This window comes from Cinclus cinclus, chromosome 10 (assembly GCF_963662255.1).
Source record: "Cinclus cinclus chromosome 10, bCinCin1.1, whole genome shotgun sequence".
NCBI classification, from domain to species: Eukaryota; Metazoa; Chordata; class Aves; order Passeriformes; family Cinclidae; genus Cinclus; species Cinclus cinclus.
Window position 1 is genome coordinate 24,907,420 of NC_085055.1, and position 27,993 is coordinate 24,935,412.

A 27,993-nucleotide genomic window follows, 5' to 3' on the forward strand; every position below is an offset into this window, starting at 1 on the left:
CTGGTTCCATGGGACACTTCCCTGGACAGGTACCACGGGCTTCAGGTCCAGCCTGGCACCATGCTGGTGCCACAGGGGGCTGCCCCAGCTAATCCTGCCATGCTCAGCACATCAGGGGACAGGACATGGGGGTATAAATGAGTGTGTGTATTTATGCCCAGCATTTGTTTATATCTACTCGCTAATATCCCTCAAATATTTACTTGCTGTTGTAGAAAGATGTAAGAGATGCAGCAGCACTGGACCTGAAGCAGGAGGGGTCATGGTGCCTGTGTGAGGTGATGGGACCTCAGTGGTCCAGGTGGACCTATGGTGTGTGCTCAGCAAAATTTTAGCAGTTCATATACCCCACTTGTGAGCTGGTAATAGTTGATTTCAAAGCTAACATGGAAAGGGTGTGTATATCTGAGTTCAAATGGTTACCCATACTTAGGCTAAAACCATTCGAGTTTAAACAGGGTTTAATCAGGGTAGTGAGAAGAGAGGAGGAGGAGCTAAAGGCAAGTACTGTGAAAGGGATTCAATATCAGCTCCTGGAGAACAGACACTACTGCTTTACAAATGGGAAAGAGATCATGCAAAAAATGGGTTCAGTGCAATTGCCATCCCTGCACGCTGCAGAGAAATCCTTGAACATGGTTTTTCTAAGCTCTTAGAAGCAGGGATTAAATACAGCATGTGAGAAAGCTCTTAGCATGTTAATGATTTGCTAATTCACAGCCGTGACTGAGAGATCCATTGTGAATTAATTAATCCTTGCAAATTAGGAAGTGAGTAAACATTTTAAAAATCCAAGTTACTTCACTGGTGGAAAAAAGGGTATTTAGAAAGGCAAGCATACAGGTGCTTTGCTGAGGAAGGACAGAGCTGAATAGTATCCTGGGGCTTTCTGCTGCCAGCGGGAGACCCAGGATGCACTACAACACAGCTTTAATTCCTGCCATCACCATCCCACACTGAAAAATAGCAGAACTGGGGAAAAACAATATGTCAGCCTGTGAAAATAATCCTCCTTCAAGCAGTTCCGTTTTGCGCCCCACATTCCTCCCCCTTCAGCAGCTGTTCCCTCCTGGAATGCCATGGCAGCTCTCCAGGCCATGGCTGCCCTCAGTTCTCTATGGCCATGGCTGCCCTCAGTTCTCTATGGCCATGGCTGCCCTCACCTCTCCAGGCCATGGCTGCCCTCAGTTCTCTATGGCCATGGCTGCCCTCAGCTCTCCAGGCCATGGCTGCCCTCGGCTCTCCAGGCCATGGCTACCCTGGGCTCTCCAGGCCATGGCTGCCCTCGGCTCTCCATGGCCATGGCTGTCCTCAGCTCTCCATGGTCATGGCTGCCCTCAGTTCTCTATGGCCATGGCTGCCCTCGGCTCTCCATGGCCATGGCTGGCCTCACCTCTCCAGGCCATGGCTGCCCTCAGCTCTCCAGGCCATGGTTGCCCTGTGCTCTCCAGGCCATGGCTGTCCTCAGCTCTCCATGGCCATGGTTGCCCTCAGCTCTCCATGGCTATGGCTGCCCTCACCTCTCCAGGCCATGGCTGCCCTGTGCTCTCCAGGCCATGGCTGCCCTCAGCTCTCCAGGCCATGGTTGCCCTCAGCTCTCCATGGCCATGGCTGCCCTCACCTCTCCAGGCCATGGCTGCCCTCGGCTCTCCATGGCCATGGTTGCCCTCAGCTCTCCAGGCCATGGCTGTCCTCAGTTCTCCAGGCCATGGCTGCCCTGTGCTCTCCAGGCCATGGCTGCCCTCAGCTCTCCAGGCCATGGTTGCCCCCAGCTCTCCATGGCCATGGTTGCCCTCAGCTCTCCATGGCCATGGCTGCCCTCACCTCTCCATGGCCATGGCTGTCCTCAGCTCTCCATGGCCATGGTTGCCCTCGGCTCTCCATAAGGCCCTGTAACCATTGCCTGCTTTATGTTCTCTCCTCCATGGGTCACACATCCCTTTCCCTTTGGGGGTGCTTTCTCCTCACTGCCCCGCTGTGCCGACTGCCTCTCATGTCCCATCCAGTGTCCCCCCAGCGCTTTTGGGTGCCACTGCCCCCTGCCCAAGGTTTCACTGGTGGTGTCACAGCTGAGAGCTCCCTGCAGGAGTGGCCTTTGTAGAGAGCCCAGACTGTGGTAGGAGGAGGGCAGGGAGCACCGAAATAACCCCTGTGCTGTGGCTGTGCCACCCATGCCATGGGATGGAGGAGTTGTGCCACCCCCATGGCTATCTGACACCTCCATGGCCATCTGACACAGATCATCTCAAAAGATGCTCTGGGTCATCTTGCCAGCTGTCTGAAGAAAGACACAACAAGGGGAGAACAGAACCAACACCCAATTCTTGCTTTAACTGGGCATGGACTGGTGTGATTCACAGAGCAGAGCCCGTGCTCCTGGTTCCTGACAAGATGCTTCAGGGAAAAGGCTTTGGGGAAGAAATATTAGCAGTAGGGACAACTGCAGTTATGCTGAATTATTTCTGTTTATAGAATGGCAGAAAAAGAATCCTGAGTCTTTCCATGGACTTTGAACCAAGCTGCAGTGGCAGAATTTAATCACCAAGTTTCAAAAGAGCCTGTGACATTTCCTGAGACTGCATGTCACCCGTTACTGCCTGGAGACATTCACTGCAGACTCCTAAAGCTTTTCTCAAATAAACTTCTGTGGGTGAGTACTTTTTTTTACCTTTCTGTTCATTCAATTAATACATAATGAGCAGACTCGCACCCCAAAATCTTACTTGCAGTAGAAAACACAATTAAGTGTAATTGTCTTTCATATCAGTTAGGAGTTGTTTTCCTCATGGAGATTCCATGATTTATCTTTAATTCAAGGTTCCATTTCAGAATTAGAAACACATTATAAAAATATTATAGCAAACCACAAGAACTAAGGGTCAGCATGTAAACATTGTCAGAAAAGAGAAAACAATTATGTGAAAAATCATAGAAAAAAAATCTGTTGCAAATTCCTTTCCTGGAGAGCAAGTAATTTTAATGAACTTTTTATTACTGTGGAACAACTGAAAGTTATCTGTGAAGCACAGCATCCATTCCAGGGAAGATCTACTACTAAAGCCAAAATCAGATTTCCATCAGCATGGCAAACATGAAAGGAAGTAACAGAAGTCACCCCAAGAAACAGCACTGCTATGGAATGTATTTCCTGAGCTAAATAAAAAATAAAAAAGACCAAACCAAAACCAACAAACAAAAAAACCAACCAACCAACCAACCAAAAAAGCCCCCTACCATACACAAAAACCAGGCAAATACAGCCATTAATTCAACAGAACTGGAAGCAAATACACTAAGAATCCCAAATCATGCAGAAAGACACAAGGCTGTGAGCTCTACTGAAAATGACTGTTGGGGTTTTTTTTAGATGCTTTCCCTGTTCTTTTACATTTTCAAGAAATTACAAGGTGCTAACTCAGTTCATATTTAAGTAGTGCCTGTTAAACTCTGAAGCTCACAACCTCTGGATAACACCGCTATGCACTTGCTTGCCCCTTTACCCCCTCAAAGGGCTTTGCAGAAACAAATTGATTAGCTCTAAAAGAAGAAACCTGTGATGGGCACAGGCTTAGTGCTACTCTTCAGCTGTGCTCAGGCTCAGCTAGCAGGAGCCCTTGTCACATCACTTGACAACACCAGCATGACCTTTCCTGAGATTCTCTAAAGCTCTTCTGCACCTCTCCTCCTTCTCCTGATGGGACCCCTGGCTCCCAATAAGGGGAGGTTTCCAGAGCTCTGTTGTCCCGACCTTCAAAGTCAGGCACTGCTTTGGAAAAGGGCTACAAAATTGAATATTTGAAAATTGTCTGTGTGCAAGTGTGAGAGAGCATCGTTGTCTGAACATGCATGTACAGACACACCTGGAATGGGGAGAGGGGATGAAACATCTTTCCAACACAAGACACCCAGCTGATCACAGGTTTGCTTCTAGAAAACTCCTCAGGGAACTCGTGTCTCATGGCCTCTTTTGCTTTTTGACAGGGCAGAGCTCCTAATATTAAAAATAAACAAGCAAGATAAAAATAGGTTGTGGCAATGGGGGTTTTGTTATTATTTTACATGGCCTTGTTATGGAGAAGCTGAAACAAGTGCAAACTCTGCTTTTTTTCTTCCCAGACCAGCCCATGGAGCAAGACCCACCTTCTCACCACTCCTGCTTGCTCTTCATCTTGTCAGGGCCGTGGCTTTCCTACCCTAAAGTGACTATGTCCCAAGAGCCAGCAGGACTTCCTACACCTTCTGGTTCCTCCACAGGAATAAGAAATTGTCATCCCTGTAATAAATGAGAATCTCCTAGATATAACTGATAAGGGGGTAAAAAGTAAAGAAATTTAAGAGGTTGGTTTAAAGCAGACAGTATTCATAAACAAAAGCAAAATTGTATAAAACCTTTTGCTTTATTTGGTGAAAAATTAGTCACAAAAATACAGATTAAAAAAAATCTTAGAAAACATCATGAGATTTCCTACACAATCCAGGTCAGACTTGGCTTACATAGACCAGAGACCCTGCAGCTCATGCCCTCCCCTCCTAAACCCTCCTGTTTCCCGCTGTTGCAGCAGGAGACAAGCTGTGGTAAGATAGAACCACAAAGTGCCAAATATCCAACTGAGTGTTTCCCCACTTCCTCGGGTGCTGCAATACCAGCCCTGCAGCAACAGAAAGGGGCAGCAGGTCGGGAATGCTGCTGGTAAGGCCAGAGCTCCCGTGGGTGGCCCAGGCACCCAGGACAACACACAGGTCACTCTTCCTGCAGAGCATGCCCATGGCTGGCCTGGTTGCCCCATTCCTGCTGACAAGGTGCTCTGTGTCAGGGGCTCAGGATGTGGTGACAGCATATGTAAAAAGCAAGCATTGGTGTGTGGGCAGGCTGGCACAAAAGCCACATTTACTCACAGAAGAGATATTTTTCTCACCAAGATGAATCTTAACCCACATCACTCCGTAGCCTCAAGAACCGAGAAGCTAAGAAGAAACAGGTGATGTGGGATGTGCAGGGCTGGGGTACAGGGTGCTTGAGCCCAGGGTTCCAACGTCTGGGGACTCAGGCATCTGTGCTGCTGTGAAAGTGAAGCTTACTGAATAAACCAAGCACTTGCTCCATTACAGATCAGGCTTGTTATCAAGTGACATCTGGTAATATCTCACACACACAGAGTGTGAGAACACCCAGCACTGCCCTCCTGAATGAAATAACTCAAGGCATGCTGCATAAGGAAAGTTCAAGTATTCTCCTTGAATAGTCCCTCAAAGTCCCCTATGCTCTCCTCATGAAGCTTGGTTCTTCTCCCTTGTACCACCTCTTCAGCAAGGCAAGGGGCTAACCCTTACAGCCTGCCACCACCCACACAGCTTATCAGATTTTCTGCTTCCTATAAGGCATTTTTGGTCCAGGAGCTGTGTTTCAAGCATTCTGGCTGAGAAGCAGCAGATAAGATTTCCTGTGGGGCCTGGAGCACTGCTAACCTGCTAGGCAGGAGACAGCTTGAGCAATGGCAAGAGCATCAGCTGATCCTTAACACAAAGGCTGGATGGGGGTGTGTTAAAGAAAAGCCGAGAATTACTCAACTGGTAGCAGCCTTGTAATTATTTCCTATCCCAGGAGTTCACACCCAAAGATGGTAGAGCCAGCTGGTACCCAGGAGGCTGAGCTGGGGCCAGAGAGGTTGGATGCACTCGGTAAAGGAGATGGAGATAGAGATGTCAACAGAATTTCCAGATGTTCAGTGCTACTTTTGGAGCTGGGCTTTCTCTGTGATGAAAATACTTCATGTGGCACTGTCCAATGCCATATATGACCTCTCTCCCCACCAATAGCAGGAAGAGCGGGTGAACTCCCAACTGCACTCCTCCCCTGCCCACACCATGGTGAGTTCACAGGCTTTGATAGGCCACCACTCATCAAAGATATCAAACTCATCTGCCAGATGCCCTGTGCCTATATTTCACTCACCACACAACACCACAAACCCCATCACCTCCCAGACCTCTGCCAAAAACAGTGACCTAGTGTCCTAGTTTGAAAGACAGGTGTTTGCTGAGGAAAGCAGAAGCCTCCCTTTGAACTGAAAAATGTGATCCTTCCTTCCTACAGATTATTATGATTCTGAAATTAAGGGAGCTCTCAGGCAAAGATATGGGGATAGGAATAACAGTTCTTTACTAGTATATCTAACAAGACAAACAAGAACAACAGCAGCTATGAAATTACCCACAAACAGAACAGTAACTCAGTCCCAGTCCCTTTCTGGCTGCAGGCACCTTTTCCCTGAGCTGCAGTTCCCGGTGCTGGGGGCGGGCAGGTCCCGCAGAGCTGCAGGAGGGCTGGGGGTGATGGCAGAGCTGTCCCAGGGGGAGAGAGAGATGGAGAGAGAGCCCTCCGCTCACGGTGTGGGTCCCAATGCTCAGCAGAGTGCTGGATGGTGGCAGGTTACAGTGAGAGGCAGCAGGGCAGGGTCTGACAGCAGTGAGGATGATTCCTGGTGCTGGGATGGCAGGGATGGGGCTGAGGCGGCGATCGTCCTTCTCGTCCGAACTCTACGGGGGAAATGGGCCGAGGCCCAGCCTTCTGCTTCCTCTTCTGGCTGTTTGAATCTCGCGGGGTTTCCCTCCTCTCTCCCCTCCCCCTTGTCACCAGGGCCCAGTGAACAGGTATCTTAGCATGACAATGGGGAAAATTCCACAGAGGGAAAAGGGAAAGAACCAACCCCCAACATTATCCACCCTGAATTTTCCCCTACCATCATGCTACATCAAATTAAAATCTTCAAATTATAGACATCCATACAGTTACAGATACAGGCACAGTATTGTAGGTAGTTCACCCTAAAACAAGGTCTCCTTGGGGTATGCATCGGGTCTTTCCATCCCTTTGCATCACCCACCAGGTACAACTTGGTCCTTGAGCAAAAACCACCCCACAAATTGGATTGTCTTTGCTGGATCTGTCCATGGCAGATGGTGGGGCTGTGTTTCCACCCCTGGGGCAGTCGGTTCCAGGTGTACTGCACGCCCCTCCAGGTGAAAGCAAACTGAGGCCTGCACTCTGCTGCCAGAGGAATGGAGAAAAATGCATTGGCAATGTCAATGGTGGCGTACCACTTTGCTGCCTTGGACTCCAGCTCGTACTGGAGTTCCAGCATGTCCGGCACGGCAGCGCTCAGCGGTGGAGTCACTTCATTCAATGTACGATAGTCTACAGTCAATCTCCATTCTCCGTCAGACTTGCGCACAGGCCAGATGGGGCTGTTGAAGGGTGAGTGGGTTTTGCTGACCACCCACCAGCTACACTGTCTGCCAGCCTGCCTGCCTGCCTGAAAATCTTCCAGCCAAGCTGCCTGCCTTCCTGCCCGCCAGTCTGCCAGCCTGCCTGCCAGTCTGCCTGCCTGCCTGCCTGCCTGCCAGTCTGCCTGCCAGCATGCCTGCCTGCCTGAAAGTCTTCCAGCCTGCCTGCTGGCTGGCCTGTCTGCCTGCCTGCCATCCTGCCCGCCAGCCTGCTTCGCAGCCCGCATGCCTGCCAGCCCACCTGCCTGACTGCCAGCCTGCCCGCCTACCCGCCTGCCCACCTGCCGACACGTCTTCCAACCTGCCCACCAGCCTGCCTGCCACCCTGCTAGCCTGCCAGCCTGCCTGCTGGCCTGAATTCCTGCCTGCCAGTCTTCCAGTCAGCCTGTCTGCCTGACTGCCAGTCTTCCAGCCAGCCTCCCTGCCTGTCAGCCTGCCAGCCTGCCGGCCATTCTTCCATCCAGACTGCCTGTCAATCTGCCTGCCTGCCACCCTGCCTTCCTGCCAGCCAGCCTGCCTGCCAGCCAGCCTGCCAGCCTGTCTGCCTGCCTGCTGCTTGCCAGCATTACAGCCTGCCTGCCTGCCTGCCATTCTTCCAGCCAGCCTCCCTGCCTGCCAGCCAGCCATCCATCCTGCCAGCCTGCCTGCTTGCTATGCTGCCTGCCTGCATGACAGCCTGCCTGCCCACCTGCCAGCCAACCAGTCGGCCTACCTACCTGCTAGACGTCCAGCCAGCCTGCCAGCCTACCTGCCAGCCAGCCTGCCAGCTTGCCGGTTTGCCTTACAGCCTGCCAGCCTGCCTGCCAGCCTGCCTGCCTACCTGCCAGTCTTCCAGCAAGCCTCCCTGCCTGCCAGCCGGCCTACCTGCTTGCCAGCCTGTCAGCCTGCCTGATGGCCTGCTAGTCTTCCCTGCAGCCTACCCTTCTGCCAGCATTCCGGCCAACCTGCCTGCCTGTCTTCCAGCCTGCATTCCTTCCACCGTGACTGCCAGGTTGCCTGCCTGCCTGCCAGACTTCTATCCTGGCTGCCTGCCACACTGCCAGCCTGCCTGCCTGCCTGCCAGACTTCCAGTCAGATGCCCGCTACCCTGCCTGCCAGCTTGCCTTCCTGACTGCCTGCCAGCCTGCCTGCCTGCCTGCCAGTCTTCCAGCCAGTCTGTCTTCCAGCCTGCCTGCTAGGCTGCCTGCCAATCTTCCAGCCAAACTGCCTGCCTTCCTGCCCGCCAGCCTGCTTGCCAGCCTGCCTGCAACCCTGCCTGCCAGCCGGCCAGTCGTCCACCTAGCCTGCCTGCTTGACAGTCTTCCAGCCCGCCTGCCTGCCTGCCAGCCAGCCTACCTGCCTCCCACGCTTCCAGCCAGCCTGCCTGCCTTCCTCCCCACCTGCCTGCCTGCCAGCCAGTCTTCCAGCCACCCTGCCTGCCTGCCAGCCTGCCTGCCTGCCTGCCACGCTTCCAGCTAGCCTGCCTGCAACCCTGCCTGCCAGCCGGCCTGCCTACCTGTCACTCTTCCAGCCAGCCTGCCTGCCTGCCAGCCTGCCTGCCTGCCTGCTTGCCAGACTACCTGCCAGCCACCCTGCCAGTTTGCCTGGCTACCTGTCAGTCTTCCAGACAAACTGCCTGCCTTCCTGACCACCAGCCTGCTTGTCAGCCTGCCTGCAACCCTGCCTGCCTGCCCGACTGCCAGCTAGCCTGCCTGCCTGCCAGCCTGCCTACCTGCATACCTGCATGCCAACCTGCCTGCCTGCCAGCCACCCTGCCTGCCTTCCAGTCTTCCAGCCAGCCTGCCTGCCTGCCTGCCTGCTTGCCAGCCTACCTGCCAGCCACCCTGCCAGTTTGCCTGGCTTCCTGCCAGTCTTCCAGCCACCCTGCCTGCCAGCTGGCCTGCCTGCCTGCCTGTCAGTCTTCCAGCCTGCCCAACTGCCTGCCAGTCTTCCAGCCAGCCTGCCTGTCAACCTGCCAATCTTCCAGCCAGCCTCCCTGCCTGCCAGCCTGCCAACCTGCCAGCCTGCCTGCCTGTCTTCCAGCCAGACTGCCTGCCTGCCTGCCAGCCTGCCTGCCAGCCTTCCAGCCATCCTGCTTGCCAGTCTTCCAGCCAGCCTGCCTACCTGCCTGCCACCCTGCCAGCCAGCCTGCCTACCTGCCTGCCATCCTGCCAGCCTGCCTGCCCTCCTGCCTGCCCGCCTGCCTGCCATCCTGCCAGCCTGCCAGCCAGCCTGCCTGCCACCCTGCCTGCCACCCTGCCTACCTGCCTGCCACCCTGCCTGCCTGCCTGCCCAGGTACCTCCCGCTCCCTCTGGACCCGTTGCGTCCCATCACCGCACTGGCACATCCTCGCATTCCTCCCTGATGGAATATTTCAGCAGCAAAAGAGCTCTGGTGGAGCAGGGCTTCAACACAGCTGTTTGGGGGTTACAGTTACTGAGAAATGTCCAGATTTAAACTTTCTGAAGGAGAGCTTTACTCCTTATTTTAAAACTTCAACCTTGAGCCAGAACCGACCTTCTGAAAAAGCTGGACAAAACCCTCCTTATTCAGTGTGAGTAAAGCCCTGTAAAACAGCCTCTCCTTGGAGTGTGTTTATTCATGGCAAGGCGGGCCTGGAGCCCGAGCCAAGGGAGGGAGCACAGGGTGCAGAGAGTGCCCCGTGGTTGCACATCAGGGCCAACCCAGTGCCTGTGGTGGCAGCAGCCAGTGTCCCCACCTTACTCTGCCCACTGCCAGACCTATGCTTTCCTCCTCGCTTCCCAAAGCCCAGTCCACATGGTGAAAGCAGAGCTGCTGTCATAAAGCCAACCCCAGCAAACCCACGGACGCCTGGGAGTGATGGACTGGCAGGACCCCCAGAGCAGGACCCCCTTCCCTCCCTCTGACAGCCTCACTGGCACTGCTGGGGCCAGGCATCCCCAGCCCCACACCCAGCCAGCAGACACACCCCAGACCTGGGACAAGCAGTCTCTTAAACGGGTACAAATCCAGCCTGGATGACCTCCGACCTGGAAATAAAGGGGGATCAAGTAGTCCTTCTGTGACCTACACTGCAGATTGAGCAGTGCTCAGGAACAATTGCCCAGATCTCCTCCCACTCTCCCACAGCAAATCCATTTCTGCAAAAGGCTGAGCTGCCTTAATGAGGCCATTCATTAACCAGCCAGGGCCGAGGCTGGACTTGGGGCTGCATCAGTACTGCAGAAGCCTCCTTGTTAGTCCTGTCAGGTTCTGAGTTGGTGTCCACAGTGTCACCACAAGCTGCAATAGGCAGGAGGGTCCAGCCTGGGCAGGTGCACAGGTCTCTGGTGATGTGCAACATCCTTCCTGCAGCATGGAGCTCCTCAGCCCAGCTGAGATGCCTCCTGCTTCCCAAGTGCCATGCAGGACAGGCTCTGCTGTCAGGACAAACACAGCTGACACCCCCAGCAGGGGTTTGGGCTCTTCTCCCCTGTGCTTGGCCTCCAAAGAAACAGCACAGCTCAACTCACCTGGCTTTCCTCTCTGGCCCCGAGCAGGGAAGAGGAAGAGCTGTCCCGGGACATGGCAGCCTTGCTGGCAGGTGCAGCTCTACCCTGCCCAGAACCCAGAGAAAATGGACTGGGGCAGAGATCAAGCAGGCCAAAATTTGCAGGAATTAGAGGAACAATCACCGAGCTGCTCAGCTTTAACATCAAACTGGAATTAATTACTTTATTACATAAATTCTCTTGGCTCAGCTTCTTTTTCTCTGGGCTTCTCATGTGTTTCCTGTGAAGTGCCTAAGCAGAAGTATCACCAGGTTTCATGGCAAAATCCTGTTTTAAATTACTTTATCAGAAAGAAGGGGAATGAAAGGTTCTCTCAAGATTTTTGCTTTCATTAAAATGAACTTTTTCTTCCTATCAAAGTCCATTTCACAAGGCTGTTTCAACTAGTCGTAATCAATAGGATTGGAGGAAGATGATGATGATGATGATGATGATGATGATGATGATGATGATGATGATGACTCTCTTGGCAGAAGCTCTTTTAAAAAAGCCTAATCAAAGATCCCTGCTGTCCCACAGTCCCTGTTCTAGTGCTGTCTTGTCCCGAGTGTGGGACAGCCCAGCCCAGCCCAGGAGCCCGGCAGGTACCCGCCCTCCCTCCATCCCCTCTGCTGCCGGTGGGACAGCCGGGGCTGCCGAGCAGCCAAGCCCACTCAGCACCTCAGGAGAGATGGTCTCTGGCCAGAGCACCAGATGTGTTGGATGCCCCAGAGGGAGCAGGCAGGGGCACAGAAGGGACGCTCCTGCTTGCAGCCCGGTCAAATTCCCTGGTCCCGTGGCCACCGGCTGCCCCCGAAGCCCTCGCTGGCGGGGCCGGGGGCTGCTGACCATTTCTCTGCTGGCGATTAGATTGTTCACGGCTCTCAGGTTTGTTTGAATAAGCGCCTTTGTTCGGCGGCGCTTTCCCACGTCCCCCGTTCGCTCGGCAGTCGCGTGTCCCGAGGCAGAGAGGAGCCCCGGCCGCCGCAACCCAAAGGAAGTTTTCTTCGGAGCAAGACATCTGCGCCGGAGGGAACCTGCCAACATCTGCCACACTTTCCCCCTTTTCAACAGCCTTTTTTTCCCTCTTAAATACTGCAGGAACAGATGTTAAAAGTTGTTTTCTTTCTCCGGGGTGTGAAATGTAGACAAATAGCAAAAAAAAAGGAAAACTCTAAGCAGCGCTCACCCCTCTCTCTTTCCCTTTTTTTTTTTTTTTTTTTTTTTTTTTTTTCCCGAAAGCCCGGGAAAAAAAGGGAGGCTTTGTTTACAAAGGGGAATCCCCTTTTCAGTGAAACCTGGCAGTGGCAACGCAAAAGGAAAGCGGCAATCCGCAGAAAGCTCCTGTAATGCTCATTTGCATGGGGCTGTTGGGTCCCTACAATCCCCAGCACAGATGTCAGCCTTGCCCAAAGCCAGAGCAGCTCTCCCGCCCGCACCCCCCGCCTCCGAAATAAAGGCTTTTGCCGTGACTGAGAGGTGTAAAATAACTGTTTACAGCCAAAGCTGCTCTTCTTTTTCACTGCGGTGCTGTCTTACAAATGAACCTTGAAATGAGCTCACCCGCAGCAGATGCCCGTGAGCAAGCCAAGGAAAGGGCTCAGAAGCCCGGCGTGGGCTGGGCACGGGCTAGGGCTGGGCACCCGGGGCCACCACGCTGCCCGTGGGCTCCCCCGGAGTCCGCTGTCCCCCTGGCCACCGCCTCGCTTCGCGGTCCACTGGAACAGCCCCGGAGCTCCGGGGCAGCTTGCAGGACAAAGGAAGCAGGAGGGAGGATGAGGCAGAGCCGCCAGTGGGGGCCAAGGAAGGGAGAGAGGGTGAGGAGTGAGGTGCTGCCATCACAGACACCTGAGAGATCTTTCCTGGTGGCACTGGGGGCTGGCCAGCCTCCGGGGCCATCTACATGGGGGCACACGCTGCACCCTGCAGCAGCGCCAACAGGCACAGGACACGCTTTTCAGAGTTTTTAAGTAATTCTAAGTTTGCTGACACCCCTGCCATGCTCAGCTGTGCCAGGAGCTGAGGTGATTGCAGCTTCCCCCTGCTGCCCTGAGTGTCTTGGGAAGGTGCTGCTCTCTGCACGAGGTGGAGGGAGATGGGCAAGCACTGCCAGCCTGGGCAGAAAACAAATTCTGTGCCCCTGCCCCAGCCCAGCCACTGCCTCCTCCAGGCCGAGCTGCTGGAATCACATGGCCTCAGCAGCACCATTTGCAAATATCAGCAATCCATTTCCTTGGACTGGAAAAAACTTGGAAAACCAAAGGGGCCTTCACTGGTGAGAAGCCTGGCCTGGCTGATGTGAGGCCCTCCTGCACGGGGTTGTGGGATCTCCTTTTGGTGTCTGAAGACAGCGCACCTGAGATAAGAATATCACCCCTTTACCTGGCACAAAGGATAAGTTATTAACCTTCCCCTCCCAACACATCACCCCAGCTCATCCCAGGCCATTGCCAAGTAGGGCACTTACACTAGGTAACTGCAGCCCAGCTCTGCATGTGACTGACAAACAGCCTCTGCCTGCCAGATGCCATGGCTAGGGACATGTTTTGGGGATGAGCCCAGGCAGCAGGGCGTGCAGACCTGCTGCAGGTATGTTTGCATTGACACACAAGCAAACAGACTCACACCCACACAGTGCTTGAGCAAGGAACAACGTGATGTCCCTGCTGCTATCGCTGGGGTATGTCCCCACCCAGAGCTGGAGGGGCAGAGGGCTCTGCAGCCTTGGCACTATCTATCTTACAGATTTGTTTCTTTAAAACCCTTGTGGAGCAAATCTGTTCCTGTAGGTGTACTAAAGACCTGGTTACTTCAATCCAAAGTAAACCTATGTGTAGCCTGCATTGTAGAATGCTTCTATTATTGTTTATTTATTTGAATAAAAATATTTGGTTTTTTCCAGGAGCTGGGAAATCCCACCAGTTCGCTGGGAGGGTTTGCAGTGCTTCTGAATCGCTGCAGCTGCTTCCTCTGCACTTCCAATAAGGTGGCACATTCGACACCAATCCAAAGGGCTTCACCTGTGGGACTCAACGGGACACTGCCAAATCTGGCTCATTAGCAAAGCAGCTTCAGAAAGCAAATACAAGGTCAGAAAAAACACCTTCATGTTCTCCCCCAAGCCAGGCAGAATGAGGAAGTATAAAAGTGCCTTCTCACCCCACACCAAGCCTCTTCAAAAGGCAGCTGCACCAGCATTCCCGAGGAGCAAACAATCATACTTCCTCACAAAGCCACTCAAGCCTCGCAGCACGGGGGAAAAAAACCCAGAGAAGTAAAGCTCCTACAGGACTAACTCACCTCTGGGTTCGTTTACATCTTCAGTAGCCTGTAAATTTAATATTGAATTCTGCAGAGCGGCTAAAAACTATAAGAGTTACGTATTTCTTACATCCACCCAGGCGGAACAGATAATTCAGGTTCCCAGGAGGTGAATAAAGTTCCCATGTTTTCCCTAGAGGATTTCTGTGATGGAAACAGCCTTCCTTCGGGTGTCTGCTGCCAACAGTTTTTAATCGATCATCATTTCCTTGTAGTAATAATTCCTGGGAGCAGGAACTCCAAGATGAAGTACTCTGTTATTAAATTAAGAGGCTATTACAATTATGTGAAACGACTGGGGTCAGGTTAGCAGGCAAAAATAGGCATCACTTCAAGGAGACAGAGGAGAAAAAGATGAGTAGAAGGCATTTACCCAGGTGTAATTCAACCGCTTCCCGGCTATTGTGTCCCTCCCTGGGAATCTGTGCAAATTGAACGAGGAGCCGTGCAAGCTGCTGCGAGCGCGCCCATTTTCCTTCCCTTCTTCCCGAACAAAAGATCCCTCCAGAGCCCAGCCACGGAGGCTGGACATCTGTCGCCGTTTGGGGGGGCCGGCACGGTCATTGAAAAGAAGCAGTGACCTGTCAGCTTTGATTGATGGGCACAAACCTCCGGGCTCGACCCCTCGTGTGGGAAAAGAAGTCCCGCCAAGGAAAGTTGCCTTTCAGATGCTAATTTGGGGTTATAAATACAGCCGAGCAGGAGCAGCGGAGCAGCGAAGAGCCCGTCTGGAAGGGGACTTAGCTACTGCCCGAGCGCCTCCTTCCCATCCCGTCCCGTCCCGTCCCGTCCCGTCCCGTCCCGTCCCGTCCCGTCCCGCCGGAGCCGGGCCGGCAGCTGGACCAGGATGACGGCCGCGGCCGCTACCGGCACGCACAAGGTCGCCAGCACCAAGGAGGAGAGGAAGGTAAATGTCCCCTGCGCTGGGCATGTGAATGAGAGGTGTTGGGCCGCTGCTTCCAGGACACAGAAAGGGGACAAGGCTTTTTCTCCTATTAGAAAGATGTTTTCTCTGAATTTAACTCGTTTTTCTGCTTCCTTTCTATGTCTTCTCTCTGTTTTGATCGGGTGAAATGAGTTTCTCCGTTTGAAATGATTGGAAGTGGGAGAAGGGAGAGGGGATGCCACCTCAGGGACAGGCCATAGCTGGAGCTGGCACACACTCTAATCCACATCTGGTTCCTGCTGAGCACTGAGTCACCCTACACTGGCTTCACACAGGGGAGGGGGTCCCTGGACTTGCTGAACTGCAGCAGGGAGAGGAAATTAAAATATCAAATGCAATTTTTCCTGCTCCTTTTCTTTGCCAGTTAAGGAAACCCCTTATTGAGCGGAAGCGAAGGGAAAGGATTAATAACTGCTTAGACCAGCTGAAGGAGACTGTTGTGAGTGCCTTTCACCTGGATGTAAGTGCTCATTTTATGGTGCTTTTTGTCCTTTTGCTGGTGGGAAATTGAGCTGGGGGTGGTGGAGGAAGGGAAATGCCTCATCTTTAAAGAAACGGGGCATGGTGCAAACCCTTCTTTGCCTCTAACTGCTGTGTTCTTTCCTTATCAGCAGTCTAAACTGGAAAAAGCAGACATCCTGGAAATGACAGTGAAGCACCTCCAGAATATCCAGAGCAGCAAGATGATGGGTGAGTGCCCGCTCCCTTACCCCGTTCCCGGCCCCCGTCACCCTGTCCCCAGTCCCTCACCCCGTTCCTGGTCCTTCACCTCATCCCCAGTCCCGTACCCCGTCCCCGGTCCCGTACCCCGTCCCCAGTCCCGTACCCCATCCCCAGTCCCGTACCCCATCCCCGGTCCCGTACCCTGTCCCCAGTCCCGTACCCCATCCCCGGTCCCGTACCCTGTCCCCAGTCCCGTACCCCATCCCCGGTCCCGTACCCCGTCCCCAGTCCCGTACCCCATCCCCGGTCCCGTACCCCATCCCCGGTCCCGTACCCTGTCCCCAGTCCCGTACCCCATCCCCGGTCCCGTTCCCCATCCCCGGTCCCGTACCCCGTCCCCTGTCCCGTACCCCATCCCCAGTCCCATACCCCATCCCCGGTCCCGTACCCCGTCCCCAGTCCCGTACCCCGTCCCCTGTCCCGTACCCTGTCCCCAGTCCCGTACCCCGTCCCCTGTCCCGTACCCCGTTCCCGGTCCCGTACCCCGTCCCCAGTCCCGTACCCCATCCCCGGTCCCGTACCCCATCCCCGGTCCCGTACCCCGTCCCCTGTCCCGTACCCCGTCCCCTGTCCCGTACCCCATCCCCGGTCCCGTACCCCGTCCCCAGTCCCGTACCCCGTCCCCTGTCCCGTACCCCGTCCCCTGTCCCGTACCCCGTCCCCAGGCCCGTACCCCGTCCCCTGTCCCGTCCCCGGTCCCGTACCCCGTCCCCAGTCCCGTACCCCGTCCCCAGTCCCGTACCCCGTCCCCGGTCCCTCACCTGTTCCCAGCAGGGTTGATTCCCTGGCAGCCCGGCACGAGCCTTTCCAGCCGCCCGAGGCCCAGGCCGCTGCCGGGGTTTGGCTTTCTCCACTAGATGGGGAGATGGAGCCGGACACTGCTTCATCCACGGAAGGTGCCCTTTCCTTCCAGAGCCGATTTTTGCTTTTTGGCGCAGTTTTCCTCATCGGCGGGCAGCAGGGCGCAGGGACTCACACCCTGCTCTCCTTCCCCTCGCAAACCAAACAGCTCCTAAAGCCCAGCGGCTTCAGCAGTGACCCCGCGGTCGCTGCCGCCCGCTCTCCAGCCCTTTGTGTCCTGTCCCCCGCAGCTGACTCCAAGGTGGGTCTGGAAGCCCAGCAGAGGTACAGCACCGGCTACATCCAGTGCATGCACGAGGTGCACAACCTGCTGCTCACCTGCGAGTGGATGGACAAGAGCCTCGGGGCTCGCCTCCTGAACCACCTGCTCAAGTCCCTGCCCAGGTCTGGTGAAGACACCTGCAAAGCAGCACTGAGGTCTTTGAGCCCGTCCCTGCAGCCTCTCCTGACACAGAAAAGTCTGCTGAGCCCTAAGGGCAGCGCTCGAGGCACAAACACGTCACAGGAGCGCCTCGGCCCTGCCGAGAACAAACAAGCTTCCAAAAATTCCTTCCAGCTGCCCTCGCTGTCGCTTTTCAACCAGGCTGAAGCTGCACCTCCCAGACAGGTTCTGCAGCCAAATTTTTCCCATAACAACCCCAGAATGGGGTCATTAGATATGTGGAGACCGTGGTAAAGTGTGCTTTCAATTTTTATCCTAACCTTAGACACTCTCACGTATGTATCTTATAGATATGTTTCTATAAAACACTTGTGGAGCAAATCTGTTCCTGTAGGTGTACTAAAGACCTGGGTACTTCAAGCCGAAGTAAACCTATGTGTAGCCTGCATTGTAGAAGGCTGCTATTATTTTTTTATTTATTTAATACATCTAAATTATTGTATAGAATCCTCTCGTGCTCTTTAGTGTATAATAATTATATAGTTTTCTTGCCTTACATTCTAAAATAATTAACTTTTTATTAATAAAAATACAAGACAACAAGCAACGGCCCTCTCTGGCATCAAATTTACCTTCAGATCTCACATAAGCCAGTGAGGTCTGTGTTGGATAAAAGGGAAAGCGACTGGCCTCTTTTTTATTTTTATTATCATCCCCGTGCAGTGTAGGAGATTCCAGTGTTGAGTTTCTTCAATGATTAGGAGAGGGGAAAAAAAAAAAGAAAATAAAGAAAAAGGGGAAGACTTGGTCTGGACTTTTTAGGCTGTTTAAAAATGTTCTCTGGGTTGTTCACTCTGGCTGTGCTGTCCCCAGCCAGACATCCTGACATTGCTCTTAAGCTTGTGAGTACGTGTGTGTGTGTATATATATATGTTACATACAGTTATATTTAGGGATTTCTTTGTTTCCATAACCAAAAGTTCTAAATAAACCTTTTGAAGATAACGACTGACATTTCTCCCAGCCTTGTCCCATGTGCTCTGAATAAAGAGTGTTTGAGCATCTGCTTCTCTTTGCTTCTTTCACAAACAGTTTTTCCTTGATGCAGTTGAAAGAGCTGCTTTGGCATTTGCCCCGATACTTTGTAGGAAAGCAGGGTTCACCACACACACAGGCAGCATTGCCTGGATCACAGAAACATTTTAAAAGTTATGAAGGAAATAGAGAGTTGGGTTTACCAGCCTGGATCGATGCTTTTGCTTACAACTGAATCACAAAGATCATCTCGAGGACAGAAGGTAAAATTCCGTGCGGAGTGGACCAAGGAGATTGGGACCAATCTGCTTGCTCTCTGGCAAGATTTGGTGCCCGTTTTTCATGGCAAAGGCAGTTAAAAGTTACTCACAGCACAAATAAAAGAGCAGGGAGCTCTTAAACAAACACGGCGCATACTAATGAATGGCCCCGCAGTTCCGAGGGGCTCATTATGCAGCGAGACCCATTTGATGAGGTGCCGAAGGAGTGAAAACCAGCACCTCCGGGTTTAGCATCTTTTCCTGTGAAGCTTTCCCCTTTTATCCAGCCCTCTCCAAGAGCCATTAGGAGCAGTGGCATGAGGGCGGTAGGAGAAACAGCTGGCCTACACCTGACTGAAAGCAGGAAAAGGTAAAGGTAAAGACACAGAATTGCACAGAACAAGAATTGCACAAACCCCAGCCTCAGTTTCCACCCCCTGTCTGAAGATGATGGGGCCCTTTGGAGTGATCACCAATATGAAAAATACACATCATCATCATCATCATCATCATCATCATCATCATCATCATGCCTCTGCAGAGGTCCAGAGGAGGGTGGGAGGTGGGGCCACCCCAAGCAAACCACGGCAGCAAAGCACACAGAATACTCAAGGGTAGAGAGAAACCAATCAGACAAAGAAAACAGCAAAATCCTGGCAGAAAAAAAGACATTAAAGATCTTCCCAGTTTACTGTCACAAATACTGCCGAGTTAGATAAAAACCACATCCCATGAGAGCCCCCACAGCTGCACCCACCAGAGGAACCTTCACTGCACACCAGTGTGACCAGCAAGGAGAGCAGCTCCTCACCCCATCTCGGGCTGAAGTGCTCTTTTACTTCTAGATGGTGTCAGCAGTGTCTCTCATGGCACTGGTGGCCACGGTATTACTGTGCTGGGAGAGACTGAGATGAAAATATTTTACTACAGTTTGACAGCATCATCTAAAAAACATATATTCCCTCTAAAAGCTGCAAATCCCCAGTGACTGTAATTATTAGCTATGGTTACTAGGCTGAAAAGAGATCAGCGGGAAATATCTATTTCTCACTATCTCTGTTTGTTTATTTTGTGTCTTTGAAAATACTTTGTGGTTAGTGAGTTTTATTATTTCCTGTTTCTAATCAGTAGGGGCTTTTTTTCTGTTGTGGGTGTGGAAGGAAGGGTCACATCACAGATGGTGAGAAAGTTTTAAAAATAGGAAAGTGAGACTGCAAGCCCTGGCCAGTAACACTTTTAGTACAAGACACTCATTTTTCATTGCCTTCATTTCAGACCAAGGGGGACTTTTTATATGATCTCCTTGTCTCCTTGTCCTTTATCCAACCAGTACTGTGGGAATCCATTGCGAGTCACCAGTTTTCAGTTACAAAAAAAAGAAAAGATGTTTCCTCAGAAAGGTGGAGGATTACTCACAGCACTTCAAACGCATGAATTTCAGCTTCTAATTACATTTGACAAAGGAGCTCCGTATTTACTTCAAACACATCTGGTTTCACCAAAGCCAGGACTGTACAAGAGCAATAATACTTTGCTCTTCAATATAAGCACCTCTCCACTGACAACCCAAAAATGCATTGCCAGCTGGTCCCATCTCCTCCCCAGGAGAGGGAGCAGAGCAGTTCCCCAGCCAGCTGGCCAGGGCAGAGTGGAGAGCACAGTCCTTGGCAGCTGCTGATGGAAGCTGCCTCTCCCACAGGCTCTGGACACAGCAGACAGATGCTGCTCTCACATCTGCAGCAGGCACCAGTGGCCGTGTCTGGACTGCCAGAGGTGCCCCAGCACAACCCAAGGATGGATCCTGCAGCACCCAGACCAGCAGCTTCCAGGCTGCAACCCCATTCCCAGCTGGGACTGCGTTCCCAAGGCACAGACAGGGTTTGGAGGCACAGACACCTCACGTGCAGGCTGAAAACAGCCAACACAAGCACCCAGACCAGATTCCTGGGCTCAGGCATGGCCAGACAGACCTGTTTGCTGGATGCATCACATCTCCCCAGCACATGCAGGGGTGGGACAGCAGCAGAGCTGGGCTTTGTGCCCTGCCGAAGTGCTGTTCCAGGAATGTATTGGTGAATGGAGAATTAAAAAGCAGACATCAGTTGCTGTGAACACAGGGATGTGGGGAAGGCTGGACCCGAGCCCCACTACCCTCACATGCCTTCACTGCAAAGCAACTACTGATTTTTATAGCAACATAAGGCCAGGTGGACAAAACACCCACATGCACAACAGTCCTCTTTATAAAAACTTCACTCCCAGACCTGTTCTCATGGAAACCAAGAAGAAAACTCTTACTTATTTCTCAGAAAACAGGACCAAACCCTTTCCCCCTAGGAAAGCACAGAGCATCATCAGTATGTAAGAGAAACTGGGGCCCTGCCAGGCTGTCTTCTCCCAGACATACACAACTCATGGGGCCTCTGAGCATCCCTGCCTTTTCCCTTACTCCTTCCCCCAGCCTGAAGGTCCACAGCCACCCTCGGTGACAAGGCCAAAGTGTTTTAGGGATTTAGGAGTGGTGCTGAGCCTCTGCACATCACTGCCTGAGGGGGCTGAGCAGTGCAGAAAAAGGGAACGTGAGCTGTATCTTCACTTGACCTCTTTGCTGAGTGCTCACTTTGGCAAAAAGGAGACTGTGCTCTGCCAGTGTGACCTCTCCAGAGGGTCTGGCTGATCCTTTGCACTCCCAAGCAAGCAGTCTTGCAAAACCCCATGAAGAAATGTTTTCAAATTGCTTGGAACCACACTGCCATGGCTGTGAGTGCTTACAGATCACTGGCAGAAGTGATCCTCTTGGGAGGAAAGTGAAAACAAGCCCACCATTAGCAGAACACTTCACTTTCCCTTTGTATATGCCATTATCCCACAGCTTCCAGCCACTGCATTCCTGCCTTAGAGGGACATGCTCACATTTAATCTCATGAGAAGCAATGCAGTGTTGAGGACCTAACCCAAAGTCTGTCACATTTTTTCAGAGCTTTCACATACTCATGAATAATGTAGCAGAAGCTGGAGCCAGCCCTGGATCTGTTCTGCACTGCTGAGCTATTACATCTCTAAGTTAAAGTCCTGGTGAGAACATGGCTTGAGGCATCACCACGGACCTACCAGAGCCTGGGAACACTTTGCTCCAAGACTCTCCTATGGCTCCTGCATTAGGTAGCATAAATTGCATAAATATTTGAAATTAAAAAGTGAATTAGAACATTTCCATCAAGTTTTCCATGGCTAACACCACCAAGCAAATTGACTTCTTCAGTCAATCCCACATCTGCTGCCACAAAGAGATTGGGTCCTCTGGAAAAGGCTCAAGGGGCTCTTCTTCAGGGCTGAAGGACTGTCCATTCTGCTCTGCAAAATGCCACTGAGGAGAAATAGGAATGAAGCCTCCTCTCCAGGGTCCCTTCCCAAGGAGGCAAGGGGAAATGGCAGCACAGAAGCTTTGGGAAAAGCTATTGGAAAGCTGCTTAGCAGGGAATGACTTGCTGGGGTAAGAGAAACCATTGCCAAGCTGGCCCTTCCTTTACTAGGAGTTCTTCCAAACCCCCTCCTCTCTGCCTCTCTCGCTGCCCAGCCTCCTCCTCCTCCTCTTCCTTCACAGAGCAGGAGTCTGTAGGACAATTTCTCACTCCAACTGGTATAACCTGAAAGTGGCTAATTGGCAGCCCCAGAAGCACCTTCCCATGTTTGCACCATCTCCCCCTGCTCAAGCTGTTTCTCTTCTATGCAGTTGAGAAGAACAAATGTTAGGCAGGATGCTGCAGTGAGGCACAGGAGCCATGGCTGAGCTCCATGGGACAGAGAAGCTCCAAAATCAAGGGCAGAGTATCCCTGTGTAGGAGCTGGGACTTTCCTGGGTCCCTCTGGACTGTGGGAAGAAACCACTCAGGAGCAACCACACAACCTCAAACTTCTCTGTATCCTGCCCTACCCTCCTTAGCCTAGGTGGGTATTAAAGTACAAAGCAAAGCACTCTAAAATATGTACTCTCCCCACTGCTGTGAGAACAAGCAGTGTTCTGGGATAGCAATCACATCACCTCATGTGCTCCTCAGAAGTGCTGAGATGTTATTTTGATAGGTGTGATAGAAGATCAGTCCGGTCACTGAACACAACAAAAGCAATACCTGCACAGACAGGTTTTCCAAACCAGACACGTTGCTGTCAAAATACTCTGGGCAAAAGGAGACCAGTGGCTCCTGGCATCTCCCATGGTTTGGCAGTGCCCTCATGAACACACCCATTAGAAAACCTCTGCAGGAGTCCAGGGCTTTGTCCTGCCTTGACCACAAGAGTCCACAAGCAGAGAGCACTTTCCACCACAGAGCCAGGACACCAGAGGAGAGCCCTGAGCTTACCATAAGCACAGCTGACCTCAGCCACAGCCTGGGCGGGGTGTCAGTGGCCTCCTGGTTCTCCAGAGCAGACAGTTTCAGCAGCACACAGTGGGGCAGCTGCTCGTGTTTCAGTCCCAGCTCTCACCTCCACCTGCTCTGCACCTGAATTTTTCCAGCCTCCTGCTTGGGGGTGATGACTGCATTCATCTCAGAGACCTCTAGATGAAAAGCACCAGCAAGATGCCAGGGATTACACAGATTTAAGAGATGAGGCAGGACTTGAAAAGCACCTCTGCAACCGACTGCCATGTGAATCATTTCTCCACTGTCCTCCCAACTCCAGCACTTGCCTTGTCCCTGTCCCTCCGTGCAAACACACCTTTGCTACCACTGGAGCCTTTCCCCAGGGCAGGCAGTGCCTGGCACAGCCTCCCCACTGCTACCAGCCTTCTCCACGGCACATTCCCCACCAGGCATGGGACACCTGGAACACCAGGAACTGCTCTCCTGCCATTCTGCCCTTGTATTGGCAATGGCACTGACACCCAGATCTCCCTACCTGGCCCAAACTGCCCAGCACACTCGGTGCACAGCACCCCACCAGACCGGGCACTGCTTATCCACCAACAGCAAACACAAAGGTAACATGAAAGCACCAAGCTGTGCTTGGGAAGATTAATTTGTGGCTGGGAGATGCCTCGATTTTGAGGAGTGACCCTAGGTTGCTTTCATGAGAGGATTTTTTTTTCTCATCCTGGCCCCTTATCCACCAGCTGGGAGAGGATGTCCCTATCAGAGTAGCAGGCTTTGTTCCTTCCTGCTGGAGGTGGTGCCTGGCCAGCCCAGGCACCAGTGTTTCAAGCAGGAAGAGTGTGGGTTGAGATGATATCCCAGCTTGACAAGGAGGAGCGGGAAACCTTGGCATTGAGCCTGAAAAGAGCTGCTTTTTCTTCCAGCTGTTCCTCCAACAGCTGCAGAGAAACTGGCACTACTCAGAGCACTCACCAGTGCTTCTGCTGTCCCACCCAGGTCAGTGGCAGCTGAGGGACAGATCCTGAAGGTGGGGAGCTTGGAAGTGCTCCCAGGGGTATTCCCTGGCCCAGTGCACCTCCTGGTCAGGTTGCTCAGCCCAGTGCAGCACAACCAGCGAGGCAGCTGCTGCTCTGCCCCTACCAGCCAAACACCTCCAGCTGCCAGCCCAGTACCTCCCATGCCCGGATCTGCTCCAGCAGAGGTGCTTTTACAGCTGCAGAAGGCAGCAGGGGCCTTCCCAAGGTGTCCCAGGATGGCTGCAATTATTTTCCAGATCACAGGAACCCCAGGGAATATCCAGCATCTGTTCTGATGGTCTCAGCAAGAAGTGGCGGAAGAAAACCATTCTGGCCATTCTCTCAAACACCTACTGTGTAAAACAGCAGCCAATGTTCTCCTGATGGCTCATGCTGACCCCACCACAAAGCAGGGATACTCGACCCTCACCCTGGCAGAGCAAAGCCTGAAACACTTCAGCACAGGCCAGGCTGCAGCTGTAGGTGTGGGACACAAGTGAGATGACGTGTGGTCCCTGAAGATCTAAACTTCAACACCCACTTATGGCCACCACTCACCAAGGGCTCAAGGTCACATAAGCTCAAAGGCAAAGAACTGTGTGTGACAGAGATTTGTTGGCTGAAGCAGTTGGTTTTGAGGCTCCCTATACCTACCATGTAGCCTGGTCGAGGATAGTCCTTCCAGCTAGGCTGAATCTCCTGGACCAAGCCCCTAGACCAAGCCTAGAGAACCAGCTGCTGCTTTCATCCACCACATCCTCCTTCATAGCTGGAGAACACCTGGTGCAAGCTCAGGCAGAACTCCTGATCTGGTTTCCACCAAAATGAACCCAGTTTGTATGCAAAAAACTGCACTGCCAACCCATGGAGTGCGCAGAGAGCGAGGACAATTAGGAAATTTGCTTCAAAACCACACGGCTGCTCCAAAATGAAACACCAGTAGAGTTAGAGCCTATGATCTCTCAACTCCCACTGTTTCTGGAGGGAAATATGGCCACCCCAGATGGAGCCTGAAGTGTTTCCATAAGCTTCTGGTTTCATGGCTTCAATCCTAGTCCCTCGGGGGGGATTTTACACACCTTTCACCTTTCATCCAGCTGTCTGTGTCTGTATCCAGCTCCTGGCATGCACATCAGAGGGGCCTCGCCCAGCCTGCAGACAGCTCTCCTGCCCTGAACCTGGGGCGGGCAGCGCTCCAGCCCGCAGTGTTCTGGGGACCAGGAGGCAAGTCTGAGCAGGAGGGATCTGCCTGCCCGGGCACACCCCTCCATGCAGGGCCACTGAGCAAACAGTCCTGAGATGGTTCTGGGTAGAACCCACCTGCTATCAGCTGGCTGGGTGCCATGGCCACCTCCACAGCTGTGCCCGTGGCCAGGGAGCATCCCCAGGGAGCATGGAGAGCTCAAGGCAGCCAGCAGCAAAACACGTGTGGCACAGGAACCAGCGTGGGCCAGGGGCTTCCCCTAGGACTGACCGCTGCCAGCAAATTCTCCATGCTGGCAAATGCTGGTTTCAGTGGCTCTCTGTTACCCATAGGTAAGGTATCAGTAACAGCTTTCATCAGACAAAGAGGAAATACTGAGAGTAAAAAGAACAACAAGGACAGCAGGTACACCAGCTGTATGTGCTCATTTTAGAATAAGAGTAGGTTCACACCAGCATCGATGTCTCTGCCATTCCCAAGCAAAGGTCCTTCCACAGCTGGGACAGAACCCTCAGCAAAGTGGACAGTAACCAGCTCCTCAAAGGCAAGATGCCCTTGTCCCAGAGGTCTTTCACAGCTTCAAGAATACTCTTTTCAACCTCGTCACCTCTTCACAGGGAGGTAAAGGCTGAGGAGGAGTGGAATCTGGCTGCCTCAGAGCAAAATATCCATGGCTGAATTGAATTCCAGACACCTTCAGTGCTGCGTGGTGCTGGGCTGACCTGATGACTGTGCTCAGCACTGCTACACTGCTGCCTTCTGGTAAAACTCCTTCAAATATATGTGAAAACCCCTCTCAGTAAATACATGAAGGGAATACACACTCATTTTCAGGGACACTGCAGCAATTCAACAATGGTTTCTTTGGCCCACCATATGTGTGCACGTGTATATACATAAATATATATATATATGGGTGTGCACGCATTTAAACATACACATAAAGAAATATCTGTAAGACTTGGTAAACAGAAAGATAAGGAGGAAGCAAAACATGAGGAGCCTAGAGCCAGTACACAAAGTAATTGCTTCTCTGAGAGCCTCCCCACAGTTTTCCACAATAAAGTCAACACCACTGAGGGCAGAAGAACCAGCCCAAAGCAGCAGTGAAACCTGCAACAGCAGAGCAGAGACAAACAACCACAGACAGGGAAGCAAAGTGCAGAAGGCAAGCAGCAAATTGGCTTGTACACACTGCCAGCAGAATCCTACCATGGTGTTTTTTTGTGAGTTCTGATTCCCAGGTATTGTAGAGGAATCACAGCTCAGCTCCTGGTGTGCCCCTCGGGGACAGGGCAGACACAGGGAGCCTGGCACGAGTGGGAGACAGGGAAACTTCATCTTGGGCTTCCAAAGAGTTACTGCACACACAGGCAGGACAAAATGGTTCCCAAGATCATACAGCTTGTTTTCTGTGGAGAAGGGGCCTCCTTTTTTGAAGGGACTTTTCAGAGTTGTCAGAACAAGAGAACCACCATTTTCAGGAAAAAGAAGGATGGAAATGCTAATTATTTCCATGCTCCCCTCTTCCTCCAGCTTCCTCAAAACCACCAGCTCCTCTTTAGCATCCCCCTCTCCCCAGCTCCACAAAGGTATTTCCAGAAGGCTATTCCTGGAGACAGCACAGCGTGTGTGCACTGAATGAAGGCTATGCAGCATTCCTCCTCTGGAGATAAGGAGGTGAGGGGAGGAATTCTTTCCCCTGCGTGTCTGTGCATGACCCAGACCCAAAGAGCAGCAGCATATGACTGGCAGCTCCCCAGCAGATGACTCTGAAGAGTTTGAATGCAAGTCAAGGTGGCCAAAATGGTCAGGCAAAAGGTTTTCCTCCAACCAGCCCATTCAGACCTGACGGGCACAGTCCCATCTGAGGGGGGACTGCCTGGGCACCTGGGTTTTACACAAAGCTCAGGCTTTGAGAGCTGAAATATCTCAGCTTGTGATGCCCTGAGGGAAAAACCCCCAGTCTCAAGATGTGATGGGGTATGGCAATGTGGGCACAGGCCCACAAAAATGTGCACACTCTTCCCTGGCATGCTCTGCTCCCAGTGATGGGAAGCCCACCACACATCCCTGTTTCCAGGTGGGAGCAGGGATGAGCCATGCCTTGCTCACAGCACACTGGATACTGGCTTAGGGAGCAAACCCCTCGCTCAGCTTTCTGAGCCAGCAGTGACTGAGCAGGAGATGCAGTGTATTGGCTACCAATCAGTTTATCAACATGTCCAGCTCCTGCCACCTGCCCTTAACTTGTCCTGCTGGTGCAGCTATCCTGGCAAAACTCCCACCACAGCAAAACCCACTGGTGGCATCAACACATCAGACAAGCAAAATCAGCTTAGTTTACCCAGTGCTTTTAGAGTGGTGTAACTGGAAGAGATTTTGCAGTGAAGCTGAATAATTGAAATCAAACAAAGGAACAAATCTTTGTCATCGATGCCCTGCGCTGTGCAGCTGGTGGCAGGATGAGGTGTCTGATTTGAGGTGCTCTGCAAAGCAGGCACAAAAGACTGTTTAATTACTGCTGAAAAACTCCCAGCCCTGGGGTGAAAGGTACTGGATTTCATGTTCTTTGGCTGGGATAAACAATCAAAAATACTGTAGGCAGCTGAAAATGGAGACAGGAAAGCAGAAGAGAGCTCTTAGCACGAGGCTTTGCTCACCTTTACTCTGAGACTGATGCAAATGGCCTTGGGCCTGGAGACCCTTCGGGCTGTGGGGTATACCTGGGAAGGAGTGTTTGGTGTCTAACAGCCAGGTCACAGACAGGAATTTCCCCTATCTGCACCACTGCTCGAAATGCCTGTTATAAAACCAGAGCATAAGAATCACTTCAGATGAGACTAGGAGCCCACCCAATGTAGCATCTCATCTCTGATGGCCCAGGGAAAGAGTTAACTTAAGGGGAAGCACAGAGTTGTCACTCCATAGCACAGCCTTATTTTGCTCTTTTTTTTGTTTCCAATTGCAAATTGCCTAATTGTAATGCCTGTACATCAAAATCAGAATTAAGCAGGACCAAAAAAAAACCCAAAAAAAACAAAAAAAAATAAAGCTTGAGGAGAGCTGAATTTCAGAGAGCTGATGCTGAGGTTC

The 27,993-nt window shown here is 52.3% G+C and overlaps 1 protein-coding gene across 1 annotated transcript; it reads left to right on the forward strand.

Annotated features, from left to right (window-relative positions):
* The first annotated feature begins 14,765 nt into the window (after positions 1 to 14,765).
* Positions 14,766 to 17,303, forward strand: LOC134047980 (transcription cofactor HES-6-like). Its single transcript, XM_062499495.1, is given in 5 exon segments — positions 14,766 to 14,924; positions 14,927 to 15,004; positions 15,408 to 15,503; positions 15,655 to 15,733; positions 16,858 to 17,303. Coding segments are annotated over 5 exon segments (858 nt in total).
* Positions 17,304 to 27,993: the final 10,690 nt, after the last annotated feature.